General features: G+C 32.6%; 2 protein-coding genes across 3 annotated transcripts in view; both read left to right on the top strand.

The window, feature by feature from the left end:
- Positions 1-627: 627 nt before the first annotated feature.
- Positions 628-11,438, top strand: LOC130635541 (TNF receptor-associated factor 4-like). The gene is made up of 6 exons (XM_057444900.1): positions 628-881; positions 3,792-3,843; positions 8,303-8,407; positions 8,850-8,927; positions 9,037-9,120; positions 9,487-11,438. The coding sequence occupies exons 1-6, from the start codon at positions 634-636 to the stop codon at positions 10,093-10,095; spliced, it is 1,176 nt and encodes a 391-aa protein (XP_057300883.1). The 5' UTR covers positions 628-633; the 3' UTR covers positions 10,096-11,438.
- A 335-nt stretch (positions 11,439-11,773) lies between these two features.
- Positions 11,774-20,800, top strand: part of LOC130635542 (basement membrane-specific heparan sulfate proteoglycan core protein-like) — a 41,580-nt gene continuing 32,553 nt past the window's right edge. The window contains exons 1-19 of one of the 2 annotated variants that reach the window (XM_057444901.1): positions 11,774-11,907; positions 12,125-12,198; positions 13,035-13,089; positions 13,569-13,757; positions 14,140-14,250; positions 14,389-14,471; positions 14,648-14,706; positions 14,909-15,051; positions 15,361-16,005; positions 16,259-16,311; positions 16,427-16,513; positions 17,118-17,258; positions 17,620-17,802; positions 18,207-18,299; positions 18,679-18,762; positions 19,011-19,129; positions 19,506-19,623; positions 19,924-20,037; positions 20,671-20,798. In XM_057444901.1, the coding sequence (XP_057300884.1) occupies positions 12,157-12,198; positions 13,035-13,089; positions 13,569-13,757; positions 14,140-14,250; positions 14,389-14,471; positions 14,648-14,706; positions 14,909-15,051; positions 15,361-16,005; positions 16,259-16,311; positions 16,427-16,513; positions 17,118-17,258; positions 17,620-17,802; positions 18,207-18,299; positions 18,679-18,762; positions 19,011-19,129; positions 19,506-19,623; positions 19,924-20,037; positions 20,671-20,798 (2,447 nt within the window). In that variant the 5' untranslated portion in view covers positions 11,774-11,907; positions 12,125-12,156. Of the gene's footprint in view, positions 11,908-12,011; positions 12,199-13,034; positions 13,090-13,568; positions 13,758-14,139; positions 14,251-14,388; positions 14,472-14,647; positions 14,707-14,908; positions 15,052-15,360; positions 16,006-16,258; positions 16,312-16,426; positions 16,514-17,117; positions 17,259-17,619; positions 17,803-18,206; positions 18,300-18,678; positions 18,763-19,010; positions 19,130-19,505; positions 19,624-19,923; positions 20,038-20,670; positions 20,799-20,800 lie in introns of those variants that run through there. The other variant, XM_057444903.1, reaches the window with a different exon arrangement.

Genomic DNA, 20,800 nt, shown 5'->3' on the forward strand with positions numbered 1-20,800 from the left:
AACCTCGTTCCCAGGGCAACTTTTCGCTTTTTTGATATCCGAGACGGTGCGAGGAAATGAAAAAAATGAAAAAGAAATGAAAAATGAAAAACGAGAACTCATTTCTTCTCGCCGTCCGAGATTGTCAAAGAGAGAAAAATGGGCCTGGGGACGAGGTTGGGATATACAGTATATATTGTTGTTAAAAATCCAGTAGATTTAAATCGGATGCGTATTGGAGAACGTCTTTGACGTAGTTTTAAGGTTCTGACAAACGATCATCAATTCGAACATGGGGAAATTAGGGGATATACAATATTTTAACCTCGATTCAGCGTTTGCGAGAAAGAAAATAACTATTTCGTCTTGCCCGTCCCGTTATTAAAAAGAGACAAAAAGCCCGGGGATCGAGGTTGACATTACTCCGACAAATTTTCTTTCTGAAAAATTCTCTCTTGTTCTGCAGTAAGATTTTCACAGCTGTGAATTTTTCTTAGTTTGGAATGCAATAGGCAAAAAATTTCTTGTTTTCTGTAAAATACATAGCTATAGAATAATCATTTTGCAAATCAATAAAGGTGGCCTTATTTTTTGCTCCAAGGGGACCCAAGCCTCGCCCCTCGGTTCCGGGCGCGATGGCGATAAACAAACCTGATGTTGGTTGTATTTTCTTCATTCAAGATGGCGTCTGTTCCTGGGCATATCAGTTCGAGTTCCGCTCCAGCTCAACTTGGAACTTATAATTTCAGAGCGAATGATGTCGGTGGATACGATGTAGATTTTGTCGATCGTGTGAATCCCGACTATGAGTGCCCAATCTGTCAATTTACCTTTCGAGACCCAGTTCAAACAAGAGACTGTGGGCACAGATTTTGTGAAAGCTGTTTAGAACCAATTTTAAGGTAAAACTCATTTCCTATGCTCTTTTCGATATGCTATTTTATGGCTATCTATTGTTATATAGTCTTGATCCCTCTGTTCTCAGTAGCGAAGTCTAGGAAAAGTCTTTGTAGAACCTGTTTTGATACATTTCTTTTCTTGGAATGTTTTTTTAGCTTAGGCCACCCTCAAAAATATAATTTGTTAGCGTCACCCGAACGACTCACCTTAAAAGGAGAAAGTCAAGTCGGGGAGTCAGTGAATATGTAAAAAATAAACCAAACAATCCACGAACAATCTTCGACACGCAACAAAATCCACCATTTACCTTTTCAGTGGTCCTCCGAATTACAGTTGTTACATCCAAATGTTATTTCGATAGGGCACTGCGTTGCGCTACTCAGTGCTATATTTTCCTACTTCGCATTTATACGGCAATACAAGCGAAAAGCATGGGAACATGACGTTGACTGACAAAAATCGAACTTGAAACAAAGGCTAAAAATACAGCTGGCATACATTTAAAACGAATAACAAAATATGACTACGAAATATAGTATTTTTGTAATTTTTCGGGAAAAATTTCTATCCGACCGACCGACCCACTCACTTTTGTAATTAGAAATGAAGCTAACCAACATATTTTCGACTGTGGCCTTATGCTTTGTCAACATCATTTTAGGCTCTCAGATTTCTTTTGTAGCAAAATTATATTAATTTCCAACACATTCCAAACCTACGGCATAAATTTGCAAATTAGCTATAATTATATAACACAATTGAAGGACAAGGCCTACAGGGTGCAGAGGATTTGATAGTACTGCCTAAATGTAAACAAAAACATGCAAAGATAGGTGGTAAATCTTTCAAAATACCCTTTTTTAGGTCATAGGTTTTAAGTGTATTCTGACAATAGGTTATACAACCTCTAGGGTCAGCTCTAAATAGTTACAATAATGTCAATATATATAGTAAATATTAAAAAAATTAATTAATAATAATCAATAATATAAATCCAAATGAACAATAACAGAAATAATTTTATTTTAATATATATCTATATTATAATACCCGTATACGTCTGTCTGTCAGTCACGCAAAATGGTAGCTTGGCTGCGCACGCAATGCGGTATAAAAATGACGGGCGAACTCGTGGATTTTTCCACGGGTTAACGACACTAGTATATGTTAAATAGGTGTAACTATTTTTAGTAGTGTATGATATTTACAATAAAAAGGTTAAAAAGTGTGCTGGAGTCTTTTAGCACTTTTTTGGTCTTGCTACTGAGAACAGGGGGATTCTATTTATTTCACTTAGTAATGCCTTCCATACTCATTTTTTCATTCATAACATAGTTCTGACATTATGAACTCTTATTTCCCCTCACATAATGTTTGCGATGGCACAATTTAAAGTTGCTGTTGAAGGCCACTAACCATTATGTGGTATTTAAGAGCTAATTTCTGTAAAAGTGGGGCATTTTTTCTGTGTGTGTCAAGCTCTTGAAGGGCCAACATGTTTTCTGCTTACATATTCTGTGTTGGGCAAAAATACTAAAAACAAGAACCACAACATTAAAACTAATGTCTTATCAAAGCGCCTCTTAGCTGGCTATCTTTTTTTACTTTGTGTGATCTCTGTCAAATTGACATTATTACTAGGTAGGTTTTATATGTGAATAATATTTGAGAATCTTGAAAGTACAAGTATATAATAAATTCCTTCCTGTAGCTATCCCCAGTGTCCATAACAGTGATACATTCATATTTCTGGGCCTCATAAACACACTATGTTTTTATACTTTTGTTCAAACAGCGTCAGAGCATCATTAGACTTGATTCTCCAGATTATTTTCAGGAAGTTCAACTTCATGATAGGTGTTTGTGCAAAAGAGTGCAAATAGCACTAGAGCATCCTAGTCCTGTGACATATCTCCTAATTCTGTAATGTGTTTTCTCGATGTGAGACCCATTATGATTAAAATAGTTGCCAACTTGCGCCAGATATAGCTAATGGCTGCTTCAGTATTGTTTGTTTGGATAAGTAAAAACCATGGATGTATGGAATGAAATAAAAGATTACTTGATAATAATCATAATCAAAATCGTTATTCTAATGGGTTGAACAGGGTTGAACTTCTTTTATTCTGTTTTGAATGCAGGTTTTTTTAGGCCTTTGGATATTGAGAATATGTTCTGTTTGTTAATAATACTAAAATGATCTTAAAGGGAACCTGAGGTATAAAATGATACTGGACTTATGTTATAGAGCTTAAAAAGTTAGCTAACAAGTCTTTTTAAATTTTTCAAAAAGCTCTTTTCATTCTCAAGATATTCACATATAAAGAATTTCAGATTTAATTATGCTGCATGAATTATGATGTCATATTGTAGTAATAGCAAATTTAGACATTTTCTTTCATCAGTAATTTTTGACCTGTTAAGGGGTGCGCATTTAAACTTTATCAATGCATAGATATTATAAAGGTTAATTGATTAACATAAATTTTTTTGCCAAAATAACACTTGTTTGCTCATCCCAGGCCTCTTAATTTTTTGCTGATGAACTCATTATTCGAGATCTGCATGTTGGTTTGCAATCAAATTTTGTGAGTAAACATATAGGGCTTATACAAGCTTTGACAAACAGTTACAGAGATATTGAGGTGTAAAGGTTTTTTGATGACGTCATCAACCTGCTCATTCCAAAACGGTTTTAAAAACTTGAGTAGATTAAAAGTTGAATAGTAATTTCTTCACAGTTCAGAATCCCTTTATATGTAACACTTTAATGCTGTTCCTATATGTGAAGATGTATGTAAAATATATTGTAAATAAAATCATACAAAAAAATAATGCAATAAATTTCCAAGCTTTGCAATTATTACTGTTATTAGGGACTAAAGGTATATCAACAATGTTTTTGTTTCTAGGAAGACACCATCAGTTTGTCCAATTGATAGACGTACATTATCTCGAGACAAGGTAAGCTTAGTTTACATCGTTTGTTATGGACCTGCCTTAAGTATTTATATGTTTTAAGAATATGATTAATACAATTTTATCTGGTTTTAATTGCCTTTTTTAAAAATATTAAATCTTTATTTTTCTCTTTCTAATTTGTGTAAATGAAAAAATATTATTTTTGGAATTTGGCATTGATTAAAAAAATAAGAAAAATAAATCATTTTTTATTTACTGTAAACAAAAAGAATGAATTTTCCATGAAGCTGATTGCTGATTGCCTATTAGAAAACCCCATTGAAGGGATACTGTGGCAGAGTTTTTTGTGGAAAAGTTTCTTTTCTTTCTTTGTGGTGTACATATTTACACATGACTTTCTACAGTGTTTCTCATTATGTGTCATATTTTTATGATATATACTTTGGTGCATTCATTCTTCAATTGTTGATACTGGTGTCTTTCATTTTCCCTAAAATCAGAAGTTATCTCTGTCCTGTCTTTCGTGTGTAGGACCCATTTAACATCTTCCTCCAAGACTAATGTATTCTATCATTGAACCTCCTAGGAAATAAAAAATCTGCTGATTTTGCATTCTCCTTAACTGTGCCATTTATGAAAATCGATACCCTTTAAATTGTTAGGACAGGGTATAGTGGAGTTCTCATTATGACACTTCTTTTGCATTTATTCCCCTTTCTCAAAGAGGATTAATATCGTTAGTGACAAAAATTTTTTGTATTCAACAACAGCATACCTAAGTACTTAGTAATTTATTTTTTATACATAAATCTTTTCTAATTGCTTAATATAGCCAGTCTCAAAGCAATTCTTTTTAATTTCCTATTAATGACCATGTATTACACTGGATAAGCTGTTCATTTATTTTTATTCATTCATTTATTATTTATTTTTAATAAAAGTTTAAACGTTTCTTAACCATTTCAGTATAGAGGATGTTCCTTTATGACAGAAGAATAAGTTAATACCTTGAGAAATAGCTGATTAAACAATTTGTAAGACTCCTTTGGATAACCTTTTTGTGTTGAGAATATAAGAGATAATGAAAGTCATCAGGTCGTAGAAACAATTATATTAAAATTTTTACACACACAAAAAGATAGGATGCTGGTTAAAATGCTATAAAAGATGGCGTGTCCCTAACCAGTGTAAAAATCCTTGTAATGGCTAATATTTTTCGTAAAGTTAAGAAAAAAATTGTTGGTAATAATAGTTCACAAAATGGCACCAACAGCAAAAAGAAAGTAAATCATGACTTTGAGTACACAGATCCACTTGCAAATATAAACTTTCAGTCATCATCACAGAGTTTTTTTACCCCAACACATGGCAATGCAGCTGAGCTTACCATCTTTTGGACTCAGCCTAGAACAACTCGTGAGCGCAAAGACAATCCCATTTATGTCAATGAGCCGGTAGACTTTTATGAAGACTTTATACCTGCAGAAAATGTTCACGACCTTTATCGTGTGAGAGACAGAAGAAGCTGGGTGGAACCAGGAGTTATGAATACAACAACCCATGAAGTCCCAAGGTCAAAAAGTCTAAGTTACATACCTAATATAACATATGACAAAGAAATACAGAGACGCCCTGAACCCCCTAAAAGACTGGATACTTTTCAGAATAACAATTTGTCAGGTGTAGAAAAACTTACGAGTTTATTTACACCACCACCAAATTTAAGAACTAACTCAGACATGGCAAGAGATAGTGGCATTGGTCCTGATGTGAATGATGAACAAATTATTCCTTTGCACCAGGATGATGTTGAGGAGGAGCCTATAGAGGTTCTTTTAGCTAGAAAACTTTCAGAATTTGAGCCTAATTTAAAATATGATGATCATAATATTGCACCACTAAATGCTTCTAACCATTCTTTTTTGCCACATGCTACTTTTTCTGAGGAAGAAGGAAAGGAAAGTAAGGACAGTATATCATACTGGGCGTCAAGCGAAAGTCTTGATAACAACACAGACAATGATGACTTGTCCTTTTCTCAAGTTGAAGAGAGAAAGCTTTTACGAAGCCAGTTAGATAATAATGATGATGTTTTTAACGTAGGCATGCCTCAACAAAAAAATCTAACTCGTGATGTTTGTGATGACGACCAGCATATGGAAGTTGTTAGCTGGTCTTCAGTAGATATACTTGAGGAGCAAGAACAAAGTTTTCATTCAGATATTGTTACTGATGATAACAATCCTTTACTTGATCATGACTTATTTGCATATGACACATGTAAGGAAACAGGTAGACGCCTAACTTGGCCTCGTGGTTCCTTCATAAAACCTGGTAAGTCAACATCACTTGATGATATACCAAAATATACACATAGTGGTAAAAATGGAACAAGCTCAGGGTTGGTTTCTCCTAAATTTAAAACTGACGACTTGTTTTTCAATATGGAGAAAACCTTGCATGATCTTGAGTTTCAATTGAACGAGGTCTTAGAAACTAATCCCATTGACAACATTCCAATGCAGTCACACAACAATAAGAGTGACAGAATGCATGAAGCAAGGATTGAATCTGTGAAAAACTTTCTTCTAGCACCGCCAGAGACCACTTTAGGTACTAGAAGTCGCTCCTGGTCACTAAATGCTCTAACTAGTAAAACTGAAGCAGAAGTTCTGTCACCAGTTCTTCGAATACCAAAGAAGCCATGTCTAGAGGACCTTGAAGATCATATAAACGCTGTTAATGTTAACAGTGTTGAAGCTTTACCTTCTCCTGTTCTTGATGGTCAGATTGACGTATTGGAAGAAGAAAAACAGGCTGCATTATACTCAATAAAATTTAGCACTTCTGTTAAGCATTCAAAAAACGATATTATTCCAAAAAAAGATGGCACATTTGACATTGCACCTGTTTCTAATATAAGTCATTCTGAAGATGAAAGCAAGTCAAATCTTGCTACCACAACTCACTCATTTAAAGATACGTTGAAGTTAAATTTACAGCCGTCAACAGTTAACACATTTCAAAACTCAATACAGACATTGAATAAGGACTTGTCAGACAATGAATCAACAGACAATAATATTTCTACTTCAAGGAGTCCTGTGTTGCCAAAATCTATGAGCTTTAGTGTTAACTCATCCGCAAGGGCAAATAACTCATCTGTTAATTTGTTTGCACCTAAACCCTACAAACCAACTGCACGATCACATTCAACAAAGTTAAAAACTGCTACAGTTGATAGTGATTCTCAAAAAACACCTAGTTTTGATAACTGGAATATTAATTTGGATCATGAGAATGTTGTCAGCTCTGTTGAAAACAACATGGAAGCAGTTCCAAATTTATTTGATGACCTGCCATCTTTTACGATTGATTTAAATAAAGAACCAGTTGACAGTGAGGATTGCGATACTTCATATCTTAATGTTGACGGTCCAGTTAACTCCAGAACGTCTTCCGGAGTTTCTTTGCTGAGGCGTGGCTCGTCTGTTTACCATGTGAGAAATAAAAAGAAGAAATCATACATTGATGAGTTAATGGAGGGATGTGAACCTGAGAGAGTTAGTATTCATGTGTTAATGTTTAGAACATTACACAAACGTTATGCATATCTCGTTTGTGTACTGTTGTTATCACCTTTCGTTTTTTTGTTCAATTGATATGGTTGACATTTCAATTTTGAGATAATAATATTTAATAAAACCATTTGGCTTATCTTCCATCAATGTTATCATGTTATTAAGACATTCCTTTAATTCATTTATTTATTTATTTACATACATCATTTATATAAATGATGTATGTAAATTGCCGTGAGAAAATACTGTAATTACAACACTTCTAGAACATAGGGATACAGTTAGTGTATACAGGAGTATAATTTAACCTTTCTCAATTATTACCTTAATTCATACCTTGGTTTTATTGTGTCGCAATACAGCCCTTAAAATTAATACGATAATTTAAAGTATGTCTTCCTTCACATCTATCAATTGCTGAGAAAAAACAAGTTATATTTTTTTAAAGCCTAAGAACTTATTTCTTTGTGAGGAAAGATTTATCGTTGGTGCTTTATCTGTGTACCGTTTTCAAACGACATGACGTTGAACAAAATTACATAACACTGATATTGATACTCACATTGCTATGTGTATGTGATGATTAAGTCTCTGTATAAGTGCTATACGCGTGAATATGAAATTAAGTTAACAAAATTATTTTTTATTATTTTTTAAACTTTTAGCCCGCCCCTGGTTGTTTCCATTCATATATAATAAAATAATTTGCCACGTCTAATAAGAACGTGATAAAAGGTTCTCTATCAAAACTAAGTGCCTTAAACCAGTTGTGTCAAACATTTATTTTGAAGTTTTTTTTAATTTTGGCCAGACTATGGCTGTTCCTATTTATATATAATAGAATGATCCACCATGTTTCGTGTAATAAGAACATCAATAATAATATTCTCATAACAAGCATGAATAAAATCTTTTTTTAGGTTTATCCAGACAGAGCATGCAAGCGTACTATTATGTCATTAATGGTTCGTTGCTACAATTTCGGAAACGATTGTGAATGGACTGGAGAACTAGGAAGTTTGCAAGTAAGTTTACTTGTAAAGTTGTTAGCCCATGGAAGAGTCCTCAGAAATTTGCTTGTCCCTGCATCGCAATTTCGTTCATACTTGTTTTACTGTCAGTATGAAATAATTAAATTACTCTGTCTTGGTCGGAAATGAAGCTGTGCGCAACCATTTTGACCACACAAAATACGGCTATTATAGCTAGAGACTATTTGCTAACCTGTGAAGGAATCCAGGCTTCTGCTCGTTATTTAAATTTTATGGGAATTAGGCTACCGCTATAAATGGGTGATTATTTTGTCAAAGTTTTGTTTTCGTTTTTTCATCTATAACCTTGTTTATCTGTCAGACAGAACATAACAAAACGATGCAGCTCTGTGAGATAACGTTCTGCTACAAGTCAGGAAAGTATCGATGGCAGATGGAATGCGATACTAAACTTGTTTTACGGTTTTTATTTCAGGATCACATTGAGCAGTGTCAATTAGTACCAGTTGATTGTGTGAATGCATGTGGTAGGAGTGATATTCCAAGAAATCAGGTATGGTGATATTTAGCTGCTGTTGATGTGGGTGTTATTGTTCGTGTGATTTTCTTTATTGTTAATTGTTGACTGTAGTCGGTAAATGCTAACTCTCTCTATTTTTTAGATGAACCAACATATAGATTCTGATGGTGACTGTCCTCTTGCAGTGGTTGCATGTAGGTACAGCGATGTCGGATGCAAGTTTAAGGTAGTTTATTTTGTTCGTTTTAATTGACAAAACAGTGAGGTTGATCAACATTTAGGCTGTGATGTGGTGGAAGTTTCAATGCTACACAATAGAAATGTGAAATGTGATTGATATGTTTTCAACCGTTATTATTTCCTTTTTCTTTGTTCCAATTTCCAAATTTTTTTTTTGCTTTTTTTTTACAAATTTACAATAAATTTTCTTTCTTTATAAATTGTGTCAATAGATATAAATTTGAAATGTTTTTAAAAGGCTGTGGTACTTTTACTCTCTGATATTGTTAAATGTCTGGTGCTTTTGATTCTTTTCTTTATTTTTATCACGTTCCATTCATAATTATTTAACAACGTGTTCACTTTTCTCTAGTGTCGTCGGTTGGACATGGTGCAACATATCCAGGAGACTATCGAGCAACATCTCGATCTAGCGCATACACGCATCAGAGAACTGGAAGTACGCCAAGAAAATATATGCATGAACGGGAAGTTTTTATGGAAAATATCTAACTATGACCACCTCATGAAACAGTCTGCTACGAAGAAAGACAAAGAAAAGCTTTGCAGTCCACCATTTTATACTGGTCAGTATGGCTACAAACTTCGAGCTGAGGCTTTTTTGAATGGCTTAGGACAAGGCAAAGGTTCCCATTTGTCGTTGTATGTTGTCATCATGAAGGGCGAATATGACGCCATTTTGCCGTGGCCGTTCAAACAAAACGTCGACTTTTTCTTGATGGACCAAGACGACGATATTTCGAACCGTCAAAACAAGGTGTGGAAGCTTTCATGCGAGAGAAATAGTGATTATTTTAAACGGCCAACGAAATCGAAAAGTCTTGGCTTTGGATGCCCGAAATTTGTATCGCTGGAAACACTAGCGACACGAAACTATATCCGAGATCAAACGATATTTATAAAAATTGTAGTAGAACCCACAGATGGACTTATATTTAACCCGAGTGTCACAACACATTAACGTGGAGTCCTGTTGTCTTGATTATTAATCGAGATAATTTATTGCTGCTATTTTGCGGCATTGGATATAACAATGCAGATAAACTTTCAAGTGTATAAAAAAATTACGTCTTTTTAAGTTATTAATGTATTAGGATTTTATTTTTGTGCGATGGTTATGTTTTGAAATTTGTAGTGAGGTTTACCTCATTAACATACTCTACATGAAATTTTCGCTGAAGTTTTATTTTGATGTGGCTATTTTAGCGCATGTAGGTTTTTGATATTCTCGTGCGTAGCGAATTTTCATTCACATGAATGATATAAGTATGTCTTTAACTGCAATATATATCTCACTTCTTAATACACTGAATTTGGATTTGAGAAAAAGAAATTCATCGCATAAGGGCAATTTAATTTTCACGCAACTAAATTACACGAGCCAGCTTATTTTGCCGATCTCATGCGAAAAGTTTTTGTGTTAACATATAGAACTTACTTCAATTTAACAAAATATTTAGGAGTGTTTTAATTATTTTTCTCGTTATTGTCAAAATATTTGTGATATGTGTTTGGATCGTGCAGTTTAAGAATGTTATTGTGTTGCATTGTTTACCAATAATTTTGTTTTGTTTTTCATGTCTTCCTTGCTCCTGATGTAAAAAAATTCATCAAAATAATCAAAGTAGTTGCTTTTACATAATTATTTTTTGGCAATTTTTTTACTCACACATGTTATTCGCGCACACATGCTTTTATAAACATAGTTTTTTTTATCTCAGCTTTAGTACCTCAGACAGAACTATTCTAATGACAGAGTTATGATTTTCTAAAAATTTCCTGTGTTTTTGGCCAAAAATATTTCGCAGATGCCTAATTTTTTTCAGTTTTTTTTCGTTTCTTCAGTTTCTTCTGTTAGAGCCGTTGTGCGTATTAATCTTTTGAGATAAAACTAACTAACTAACCAACAACCTTTAACTGTATGGGTGTATATAGTAAATTCTGTATATAAACAAATGATTTTTTAACACGACAATTTACGTTAACGTTTACCCCCCTACCGTTTCAAGTTTTACCTTTAAAAATTCTAACTTTAGCTCTTGTTTGCTTTAAGTTTTCTGAATTGCTAAGTTGGTTTATAAAACAAATTTTTCCACGTTAAATTCAACCTTCCAGTAAATTATCAACCATTTCAATGAAGGGAGACAGTATAGCTAACTCTTTTATGGATAGGAAAGTGTAACTATATGAAAATAGTATTTTGTATTTTTCTCTCTATTCGTGCAATATTTAGTTTTTATTGGCATGTTTGACCTTTGCAGGATATGTAAAGTTACATCAATTTAATATAAACTCTACATAAGTCATATATAGTGTTTAGTGGATTTACCCGATTTTAAAAGATACATATATTGCCGAGAGACAAACTGTATTTGTTCACAAAAAATTATTCTTTTTGAAAAAAAGATATAAAATTGTTACGTCACGAATCCATGTTGTCACTGTTTGGATTATCGACCGCGTTGTTTGTTTTGTAAAAAACTTGAAAGGCGCGTATCTCCGATGACGTAAACTTAATGTTTTTATTTTAAAGAGTGCATCAATGAAAACTACTGAGTTTTATTTTTGTGTTATAAACTGTTATGGTAATACTTTTCAAAAGCTTGAAACGTTTTTGAGTCGTTATTTTTTTACATGCTTTCACTGGAAAGAAGCCACAAGAAACTGATGTTTTTGTGTTCTGCAAAATTCATTTTCAGCGGGAAGAAAAAAAAGATGGTAGCAATGTAAACAAACAACAACGCAGAGAATTTTATTCTGTTAAGAATAAAATGTATTACTCGCTTAATTATTATGTGTTTAAAGTTTGCTACCAAATTTTTATAATCTATTTTTTTAGAATCTAAAAGTTCGTTACTAAGATGATTTGCGAGAAAACATATTTGAAAACTCGTAAAGTCTATGCTCAAATAAAGTTTCCTTATTGGTTTGTAGTTCTTGGTAAAGAGTCCTGTTTTTAGGTTATAATTCATACACCGAAGTTTTTTTAGATGATACAGCTGTATAGCTAAATATACTAGTGATGAAGATTCTCTATATTGCTTTTTTGGTGGCTTGTTGCAAGGTAAAATATAAATAAATTCTTTCAAATCCTAATTTCTACAATTTTCTTAATTATAAACAAATTTTGGGAGAATCTGGTCTCATTTTAGTGCATTCAGCTGCTTTATTTAAAAAACCCTTGTCCTGTACTTTTATTTCAGAAACTTTTGTGGTAAATAAAAATTATTTTAAAAAAAACGGCGAAATATTTTTTAAATAATATAAAATAATAAATAATATAAAAATACAACAAGTAAATTTACATGAATTATTTTTTGAGATTATCTGTAATCACAAACCTACGTGCGTGACAGCTGATGTTTGTTAGGTTTATAGATGAACTGTTGTAAAAAACTTTTCTGGCGTATTGCATAATTCTGACATATAAAATGTTGATTTATAGCATACAAACTTTGATCATATTTAGGGTGTTTTTGTATAAAATCAAAAAGGCCAAGCGAGACAGGAAACAGAATTTTGAAAGACTGCCTTACTCTCATGACAAACAGTTGTTGGAGCTAATGAAGCTTCTGTATTACACAATATTAAGGTTAAATACATTGACAAAAAACTAAAATAAACCAACATCCTCTTTTGCATAAATAACCAAGATGGATCTAACAACCTGCTTTGAAACCATCTCAAATATTTCCTTAACAGTTCAATTAAGGGACACGACCCTGAATGTATATTATTTTATGCAGCATGTTAAGCTGTATACCATTAGATAAGAATAAAAAAATTAAAGCATTTTTGTATGTGAATTGTTATTAATGTCACCTGAATGATCACCTCCCTAGTGAATTTTTTTTTCATGATACAGTTAATAATGTTACTTATCAAAATTACATTTTTCAGCTCTTAGTTCAAGCTTCAATATCAGATGGTGCTGGAGTCCCTCTACAGCAACCTGGTAAATTAATGCTTTCTTGACACTTTACTTTGATGTAATATTTTAGGTCATGTGTTGCACAATATTGTGTAACTATTGCCATGGTAGTTGGTTGAGTAGCGTCATTGTAGAAGAGTCTTCAAAAAATTTGCTTGTTCAATATCTGATCTTACTCTTCTCTTAATCTTTTTTATTTTTTTTGAAAAATCTTTATTGGTTCTCAAAATTTTGGACTTTCACTAATTCCCAGACAACTTTCCAAGCTCTTTGATATGAAATCAATGTGTTTTCAAGTGGGAGGTACGCTTTGAGTGTGCAGGTGCTAACAAAAAAGCTCGTGAGGTTTATAGCGGAAAATGCAGTCAAATGGAAAGGAGCGTTAATTAAAGCATAGTGTTAAATTACCCACTGTTGTGTAACTTAATTGTTAAAATCATAAACTTTGATGTTTATTGTAAAGTTATTTCTTATTATTTGTGTATGTGTATGTTATAATTTAGAAACATCTGCAAGTTCAACTAACTTGCCAACATTTGTTGAAGTAATGACAAGTTTTCGTTCAATCTATTTGAGTTGGTCAGTACCATACTTTCCCCTTCGTATGCTGCTTCTATTTGGGAGAGATAAAGAAGACCTAGGCACCATTCAACTTGGAAGTGGAACTCGAAACCATACTCTGGAAAGTTTAGGTGAAATTTGCTATTCACTTTTTCCTTTTTTATTACTTACAGGGGTGGTTAAAATGTCAAAAACCTGCATGCTATTTTAAACACCTTTTTAGTATTTATTAGCAGCAAAAACATATAAAAATATAGCTTAGATTACAGCCTGTTATTCCCTTTCCCTGATAATGCTCTGATAATATATCGCCTTTTGCAAGATTTCCAAAAATACTACCACTACTTTGATCTTGTTATGCATAAACGAAAACAGCAGAGTTGCAATATTGGCTAAAGTGTTAAAAAGCTAAAATATAGTGTTTGTTTGTTTGTTTGTTTTACTGACTAATAATTGTATAGTTAATTAACTAGATATGTATAAAAAAGTAATTGCTTTTCATTGATGTTTTAGAACCTGGAACCAGTTATAAGATTTTACTTCAAGTGTATTACAGCTCAGCAGATCTTGATACAGTTAGTAAAGTGGTGACCACCGTCCCAAATTTACCATCAATTGCAGGAGGTATGTTTCTTTCACACCACATGACTTTCTTGATTTTATTTCTGTTCTCTAACACTCTCAGGTGTAAAATAAAAGAAAAAATGATCAAATGTAATTAGTTTTTGTGTCTTTAAAAATGTACGTTTCGTCTTTTTTTAGATAAAATGAAGATAGAAATTAGATTATTGCTAATTGATGAAGGGACATCAGAAAGTCTTGTGGCAAGAGAATTGACCAACAATGTGAGTTAATTTGCAGATTTGAGCGTAGAACTTGTATGTTGTGTATTTCTCAAAGCTAGCTAGATAAAACTTATTTATGAAAATTAAAAACATCTAATGCAATGTCGTTTTAGATAAAAATGGCATTTCGTCATTTTTTTTTACATAATTAAAATTGCACATTGCGCTGTTTTCAGGTAAAGAAGTTAGTATCTGACTTCGCCGACGTTAAAAATGTATATGTTTATTCCATACAGTAAGTGCAGACGTTCTGTTTTTGAAATTAGTTAATACAGTGAAAAGAAAACTATCAATTAACTTTTAGGATAAATAAAGCTGTAAATAATTTTTATCTTTACTAAAGTTGTTAATGATTTTTTTTTCTTATTTTGAAATGCATTAGCTATGTACAGTTTTATGCTTAGTTTAATATTATATTTTTATCTATTTTATTTTAGAAAAGAAGTATCCGGCTTGTATGTGATCTTGTATGTGGAAATATTGGAACGGAACACTGGTCAAGCTGTTTTCTACAGAATAAGAGATAACATGAGTCTGTTAAAGGCAAAACATATTGGGTTCTGCTACAAAATATTTCAAAGTTGGTATAACTTTTCAAAATATATGCACTGTATTAGCAAATATGATTAATTTAATGTTTGTTAAACACAGTGGTATATAATTTATTTTTTTTAATTTCCACTTACAATCAGAAGAAGTATTGTTTGTAGTTGATGTTTGCAGTTGATAATAGTTTTTTAATTGCAAGAACTTTCTACTATTTAATTTAGTTGTTTCAGTATCAAGAAAATATGCATGTAACTCTCTTCGGATATTTAGAGGACCATGTATTTTACAACAATGGTATAAATCCAGTGTTTCAACTTCAAATTTGATAATTATTTTATAGGATGTTGTAAACCACTTTATTTCCATTCATTTAATGATCAAACAACGTCAAAGAAGGAAAATGTTTTAAACTTAAAAATCATTCCAAATAACGCCTTCTCTTCTGGTAAATGCCACAAGTCATTGGATATGGGTAAAGGCGATGTTACAGTTCAAACTCGTGGTCAACATTCGTTAGATGCACTTACATTTTCTTTATATTTTAAACTAAATCACATTAAAGGACTGCACCCTATCATATCTTCTGTTAACTACAATACACAGTTAAGACTTGAAGTTCAAGATGGCAAGCTGGTGTGGATGTTTTACAATATCCGTAACAGCAAAGGCTTCATCGTATCTACACAAAGAATTCTAAAAGCAAACACATGGGTGCATATTTTAGTGGATTACGAAGCAAACGGAGGTGTTGGGAGAATATTTACAGATGGTGTATTCCAAACCAAAGTGTTGAGCCACGTCGCTTTAAGCAGTAATTGGATGCTTGGATTGAGAATTGGAAAGTATTACTCTGGTGGGTTGGATTACAAGATGGACGGATATTTAGATGATTTGCATGTTTTTGATTGTGTGATGACTCTGCAACACATCCATGTTTTATCCAAGTCGTGTGGAGAGGTCATGTGTGATTCTGTTAAATTACAAGGTTAGTCTTGCATTGGAATTTATGAGATTGACATATGGAAACAATGCATTTGCAACCCAAAAATAGCATTCCCTGTGCCTTCAGCATTTGTAAAAAACTGACATTTTCCAAATTATTGTGTCGATTTTATTTTAATTAATTTTGTTGGCAGCTGAAAATTGAATCAGGAAGAACTCTAACGTTGACATTGAAACAGGACAAATTCTGTCTTTAAAGTTAAAGGACTAATTTAACTTTGTTACTTTTCTTTAAGGTCCAGATAAATTTGTGTTAGTGAAACAAACAAAAGAAAAAAGCACAGATACTGTAAGTCTCATTTCGTTGACTTCGAATTTTTCGAACTGATATTATCTCATGGTTGTAACAATAATCTTCTCTATTAAATGAACATTTTGCATAAATATAATACATATCTTTATAGGTGGAAAAGAAAAAAGGAGGTGTCAATAAATGCAATCAAGCTGGTTCTCTTCCTAGTACACAAACTGATAACAAATGCAGATGCAAGGTGAGAGTCTAACAACCATGACAAATTGGGCAATCATGACAAAAGTCAATTGAACTACCTTATTCTTCTGGATTAAATAGGATTATTTCTCATTGTTTGTTTACTGTGATAAGTTATGTAATGGTTTAATATAAACATCTACAATTATGAGAAAAAATATAATGAAACAGGGCGACTAATTTAGAATTTTTTATGTCATAGTCCCGCATTTTACATTTTTCACAGTTTGATTATCAATATTCACAGCTGACATCGGATCTTAAGTTATTTCATTAAGCCTAAACTCTTAAAATGTGATAATTGTTGCTGACGTCAGCATGGCCATTTATCACGAATTTCTAGGTTTTCGCAGACCCTGACGTTGATTATTTCGTTATTGCGTGCTAGCGATTGCGACTAGCAAATTATATATAGGATATCTGCCTGGTCTACGTTTGTGCAAAAGTTGCGACTTTGCAGCCTTTCGGCTGCATAGCATAGACCATTTGTCGCTTTTTGCCACTTGAAAAAAGACGAGAAAACTTTGTCTCAATTTTTTTGTCCAAGATTGTAGTGTGTTTTAAAAATTGTGTCTCAAATATATCAATTTTTATTTCATTTCTAGGATAATGTAAAAGGGAATTACTGCGATACTTGTGTGGCAGGGACATTTAACCTGCAACAAGAAAACAAATATGGCTGTCTGAAGTGTTTCTGTAATGGTCTTACAACTGACTGTAGAAGTGCAAAGCTGGAAAGAAAACAGGTAAGGTATAATTATGCGAAACACAATTACATACTTTGTATTTATTGCTTAGTGGTTAAGGTGTTAAGCTTTGTCTTAAGGTCTCCCACATATCCAGACCACAATTTTCATGAATTTAGTTTAGTGATCTACGGCTGTTAGGATGAATGATTTTAATACCCAATTAAGTATGGCCGAAGGGTAAAGGGTTTAATACTCTTGAAAAGTTGCAAAAAATGGAGACAACTCGAAAATTCCGACCTATTCGGAATTCCGTTCCGACCTATTTATTGTTTTTACAAACTAAATATGTAACAGCATAATTTCGTTAGTTTTATCAACAGCCTCTTTTTTTGGAAAAACCTTTTTTTTCTTTGTCCAGACTGTTTTAAATGCACAAGATATAAGAAACTTAAATCTCCGTACCATTGATGACAGCAAACTTTTGCAAGACAACCTATTATACAACCCACTTACGAATTCAGTATCGTACAAGTACTCCAGCACATCAACTTTAACTGATATATACTATTGGGAATTACCATTGCGCTATTGTGGTGACAAGGTAAGTGCTAGAAATTTTTTTTGCAGTGATTTACTTTTCACCTTTATGAAATGAAAAAATGTATTTGTATTTATATACTTAAATAAACATACATAATATTTTAAATTACAACTTAAATAATTTGTCTTTCAATAAATGATGCTTTTCTTTACCTTTTTAGCTTTCTGTAATGATTTTGTTTAGGTCTACATACAATAACTAGAATTTACAGAGAACAGATTTAATCTGAATTTATTATATACTTATCTATATTAAAGTGTTGTATTTTCTATTTTTTCTGCTTTCACTGTATTTAGCTTGTGAAATTTATTTTATAAATTTAAGCGTATAAGTGTTTTACGAACAATTAGATAGATATTTTCTTTCTATACCAGCATATTAGAGTGCTAATTCTTGATGTTTAGGTAGCGTCGTATGGAGGTAATTTAAGATACACAATATCGTATCTTTCGCGACCAATTGATAAACCACTTTATGGTGCTGATGTCGTGCTAATGGTATGTCCTAAATTTTTTCGAATTTTAACCACAGAATAACCATCTCCTCTTGCTAAATATTATTTAAGTAGAATATTTTACGCTATTTCTCGTTTTGGTAAGAAATTTTTTGAATGTAAGGCGAATCACTAGAAGTTATACGGAATCTCTAATCTTCTTCCAATCCTTCTTTTTAATTCTGTCAAAATACGTGTCTCTGTTTAACAACGCATTTGGTAAATTAAAAAAAAAAAAACATTTAACCATCTGAACGTGATTTTTGGCTAAAATCTCGTCAAACTGATTTGTTTTTAGCTCTCTGAATTCTCATTTAGTTCTTCATTTAATTATATTTAACCTTCTAAATGGAAATCCTATTTTACACACGTTGTTTTTTTAGGGAAATAATCTGGAACTTCACTATACAGAACGAACTGATCCATTACCTGGTCAGCAACACTATTACCAAGTAATTCTTGATGAAGTAAGTTTTACGTTGATTTTAGTGGTCTCCCTTTATAGAAAATTGAAGCGATGTACCTCATAGCTTAGTGAAGAAATAGGTGTAGCAGGAATTATGTCAGATATTTGTTCGACTATTCTTCATAATTAAATAAGATTTTGTAAGCGTTTTTTAAAGGGTTTTGTTATAGAATCTTTTTACCAGTGTAAACATTTCTTTGGAAAGCACATATATTCGTGAAAGTAAAGCTTTTTCACATGAATTTTTAGAAATTTTGGAAGCACAGATCAGGTTACGAAGTATCTCGTGAAGAGATGATTATTGCTTTGGCTGGTATTAAATCGTTCTTGTTGCGTGCAACATTTAGCAGTGATATGATCGAAACAAAGTAAAGATTATTTCTTATCAAAACAACATATTATTTTTATTTTATGTGGTCGACCTCACCAATTTTAAAGTAAATACCCTGTCAACTGATGCCAGGAGAATTCACCAAGGCTAGGCTTCACATGGATTTTTATTTCAAATTTTCTTACAGAGAAGCAAAAAAATTTTAACCAAGCTACCATAAGACTTTGTTAAATTTAAAATACACCAAAAAGCAAGAAACACATTTTGGCGCAGTACTAACCAACGTTTAGAACAAAAACATTGATATCCACGAAACTCACTTACATTCTTTCACATTCTTTCACATTCTCTCACATTTTTTCACATTCTCTCACATTTTCTCACATTCTCTCACACTTGTTTGTTGTGTTTAGTTTGTATGAAGTACGCTTAGATGTCGCAGGTTATAATCCACTTTCGTCAAACGATCATGTGGCACCCATGGTCGAAGAATGTAACTGCCCACCGCAATACTTTGGTACTTCTTGTCAGGTAGGCTATAATATCTGTTACAGATACTGAATAATATATTAAATCATGTGTTATTCCGCTGTACATTTGTAGCAACTCTAAGTTTATCTTTTTTACTGTCATCGCTGGCTAGTTTTCTTAGGGTAAATAACAAATTTAATTGCAATTTAAGTCTATTAAATTCATCCAGTGCTTGATTTTGATTGTCAAGCTGGCAATTAAGTTAAAGCTTCTCATGAGTATCCGTTTCAGTCATACAAATTATTAAATCCCTTTCAATATTGCTATTCTGTTTTGAAAAAATTATTCCACAATATTTAGCATTGTAACAAAGGTTATACCAAAATAAAGAATGGAAAGTTACTTGGACGTTGCGAAGAATGCCAATGCAATGGACATGCAGTAGATTGTGATGGTAAAACTGGTCAATGTCGGGTATGTTCAGCTAATCTGGTGATAGCTTGCATTAAGTTGGCAATAGATAAATTTCATCCAATGCTTTCGTGCTAAAGTTATAGAAACCTTACAAAATAAAAGGGCTATCAGAGAAAATATAATTTTTTTTTAAAAAAAAGCATGTACAGGTCAGGGCGAACTCTCCAAACAAAGTTACCGTTCCCCTTCAACTCAAAAATACCATTTTCAGGTTGTGGGTGTTGTGGTAAACTTTATGAGAATATTATAAGTATTTTTTTTCCAAATCTTACACGTTAAACTTTTTTTATCAATTTATTTTTGCTTCTTTGTCACTTTCGCTTTTCTGCCGTTTTGAAGGTAGCCATATTTGTTTTTATTTGTTTGTTTTTTCACATTTCTTCGCTTTTAATTTATTATTGCTTTTTTTTGTAAAAACTTTTGACACGTTTTTTACATATTAGGCCTTCAAGAAAAATCTAGAGCAAAAGCCCCCGTTCTTGTTTCTTAAAATTCTACTACTTCTGGCTATTGCACATTTAATAGACGTCTTGCATTGCGATGAATTTTGAGAAGTTACTTCTCTTTTTTTTATCTAAATTTTATTTCTTCCGTAAAATCATTTATTTTCACAACACACTGGATTCATTATAGGACTGTCAGCATTACACCACAGGTGCACACTGTGAGAAATGTGTACCTGGATACTATGGTGACCCACGTTCAGGTCAAATAGATGCTTGTAGGCCGTGCCCGTGTCCATTGTCGGTGAAATCAAATCAGT

This window comes from Hydractinia symbiolongicarpus, chromosome 3 (genome assembly GCF_029227915.1).
Source record: "Hydractinia symbiolongicarpus strain clone_291-10 chromosome 3, HSymV2.1, whole genome shotgun sequence".
NCBI classification, from domain to species: Eukaryota; Metazoa; Cnidaria; class Hydrozoa; order Anthoathecata; family Hydractiniidae; genus Hydractinia; species Hydractinia symbiolongicarpus.

Bases quoted from the DNA above. Each gene is read 5' to 3' on its own strand.
- LOC130635541 (XM_057444900.1), top strand. From the start codon at position 634: ATGTTGGTTGTATTTTCTTCATTCAAGATGGCGTCTGTTCCTGGGCAT. The intron at 3,844-8,302 runs GTAAGCTTAGTT...ATCTTTTTTTAG, and splicing joins GTACATTATCTCGAGACAAG to GTTTATCCAGACAGAGCATG. The intron at 8,928-9,036 runs GTATGGTGATAT...TCTATTTTTTAG, and splicing joins GTGATATTCCAAGAAATCAG to ATGAACCAACATATAGATTC.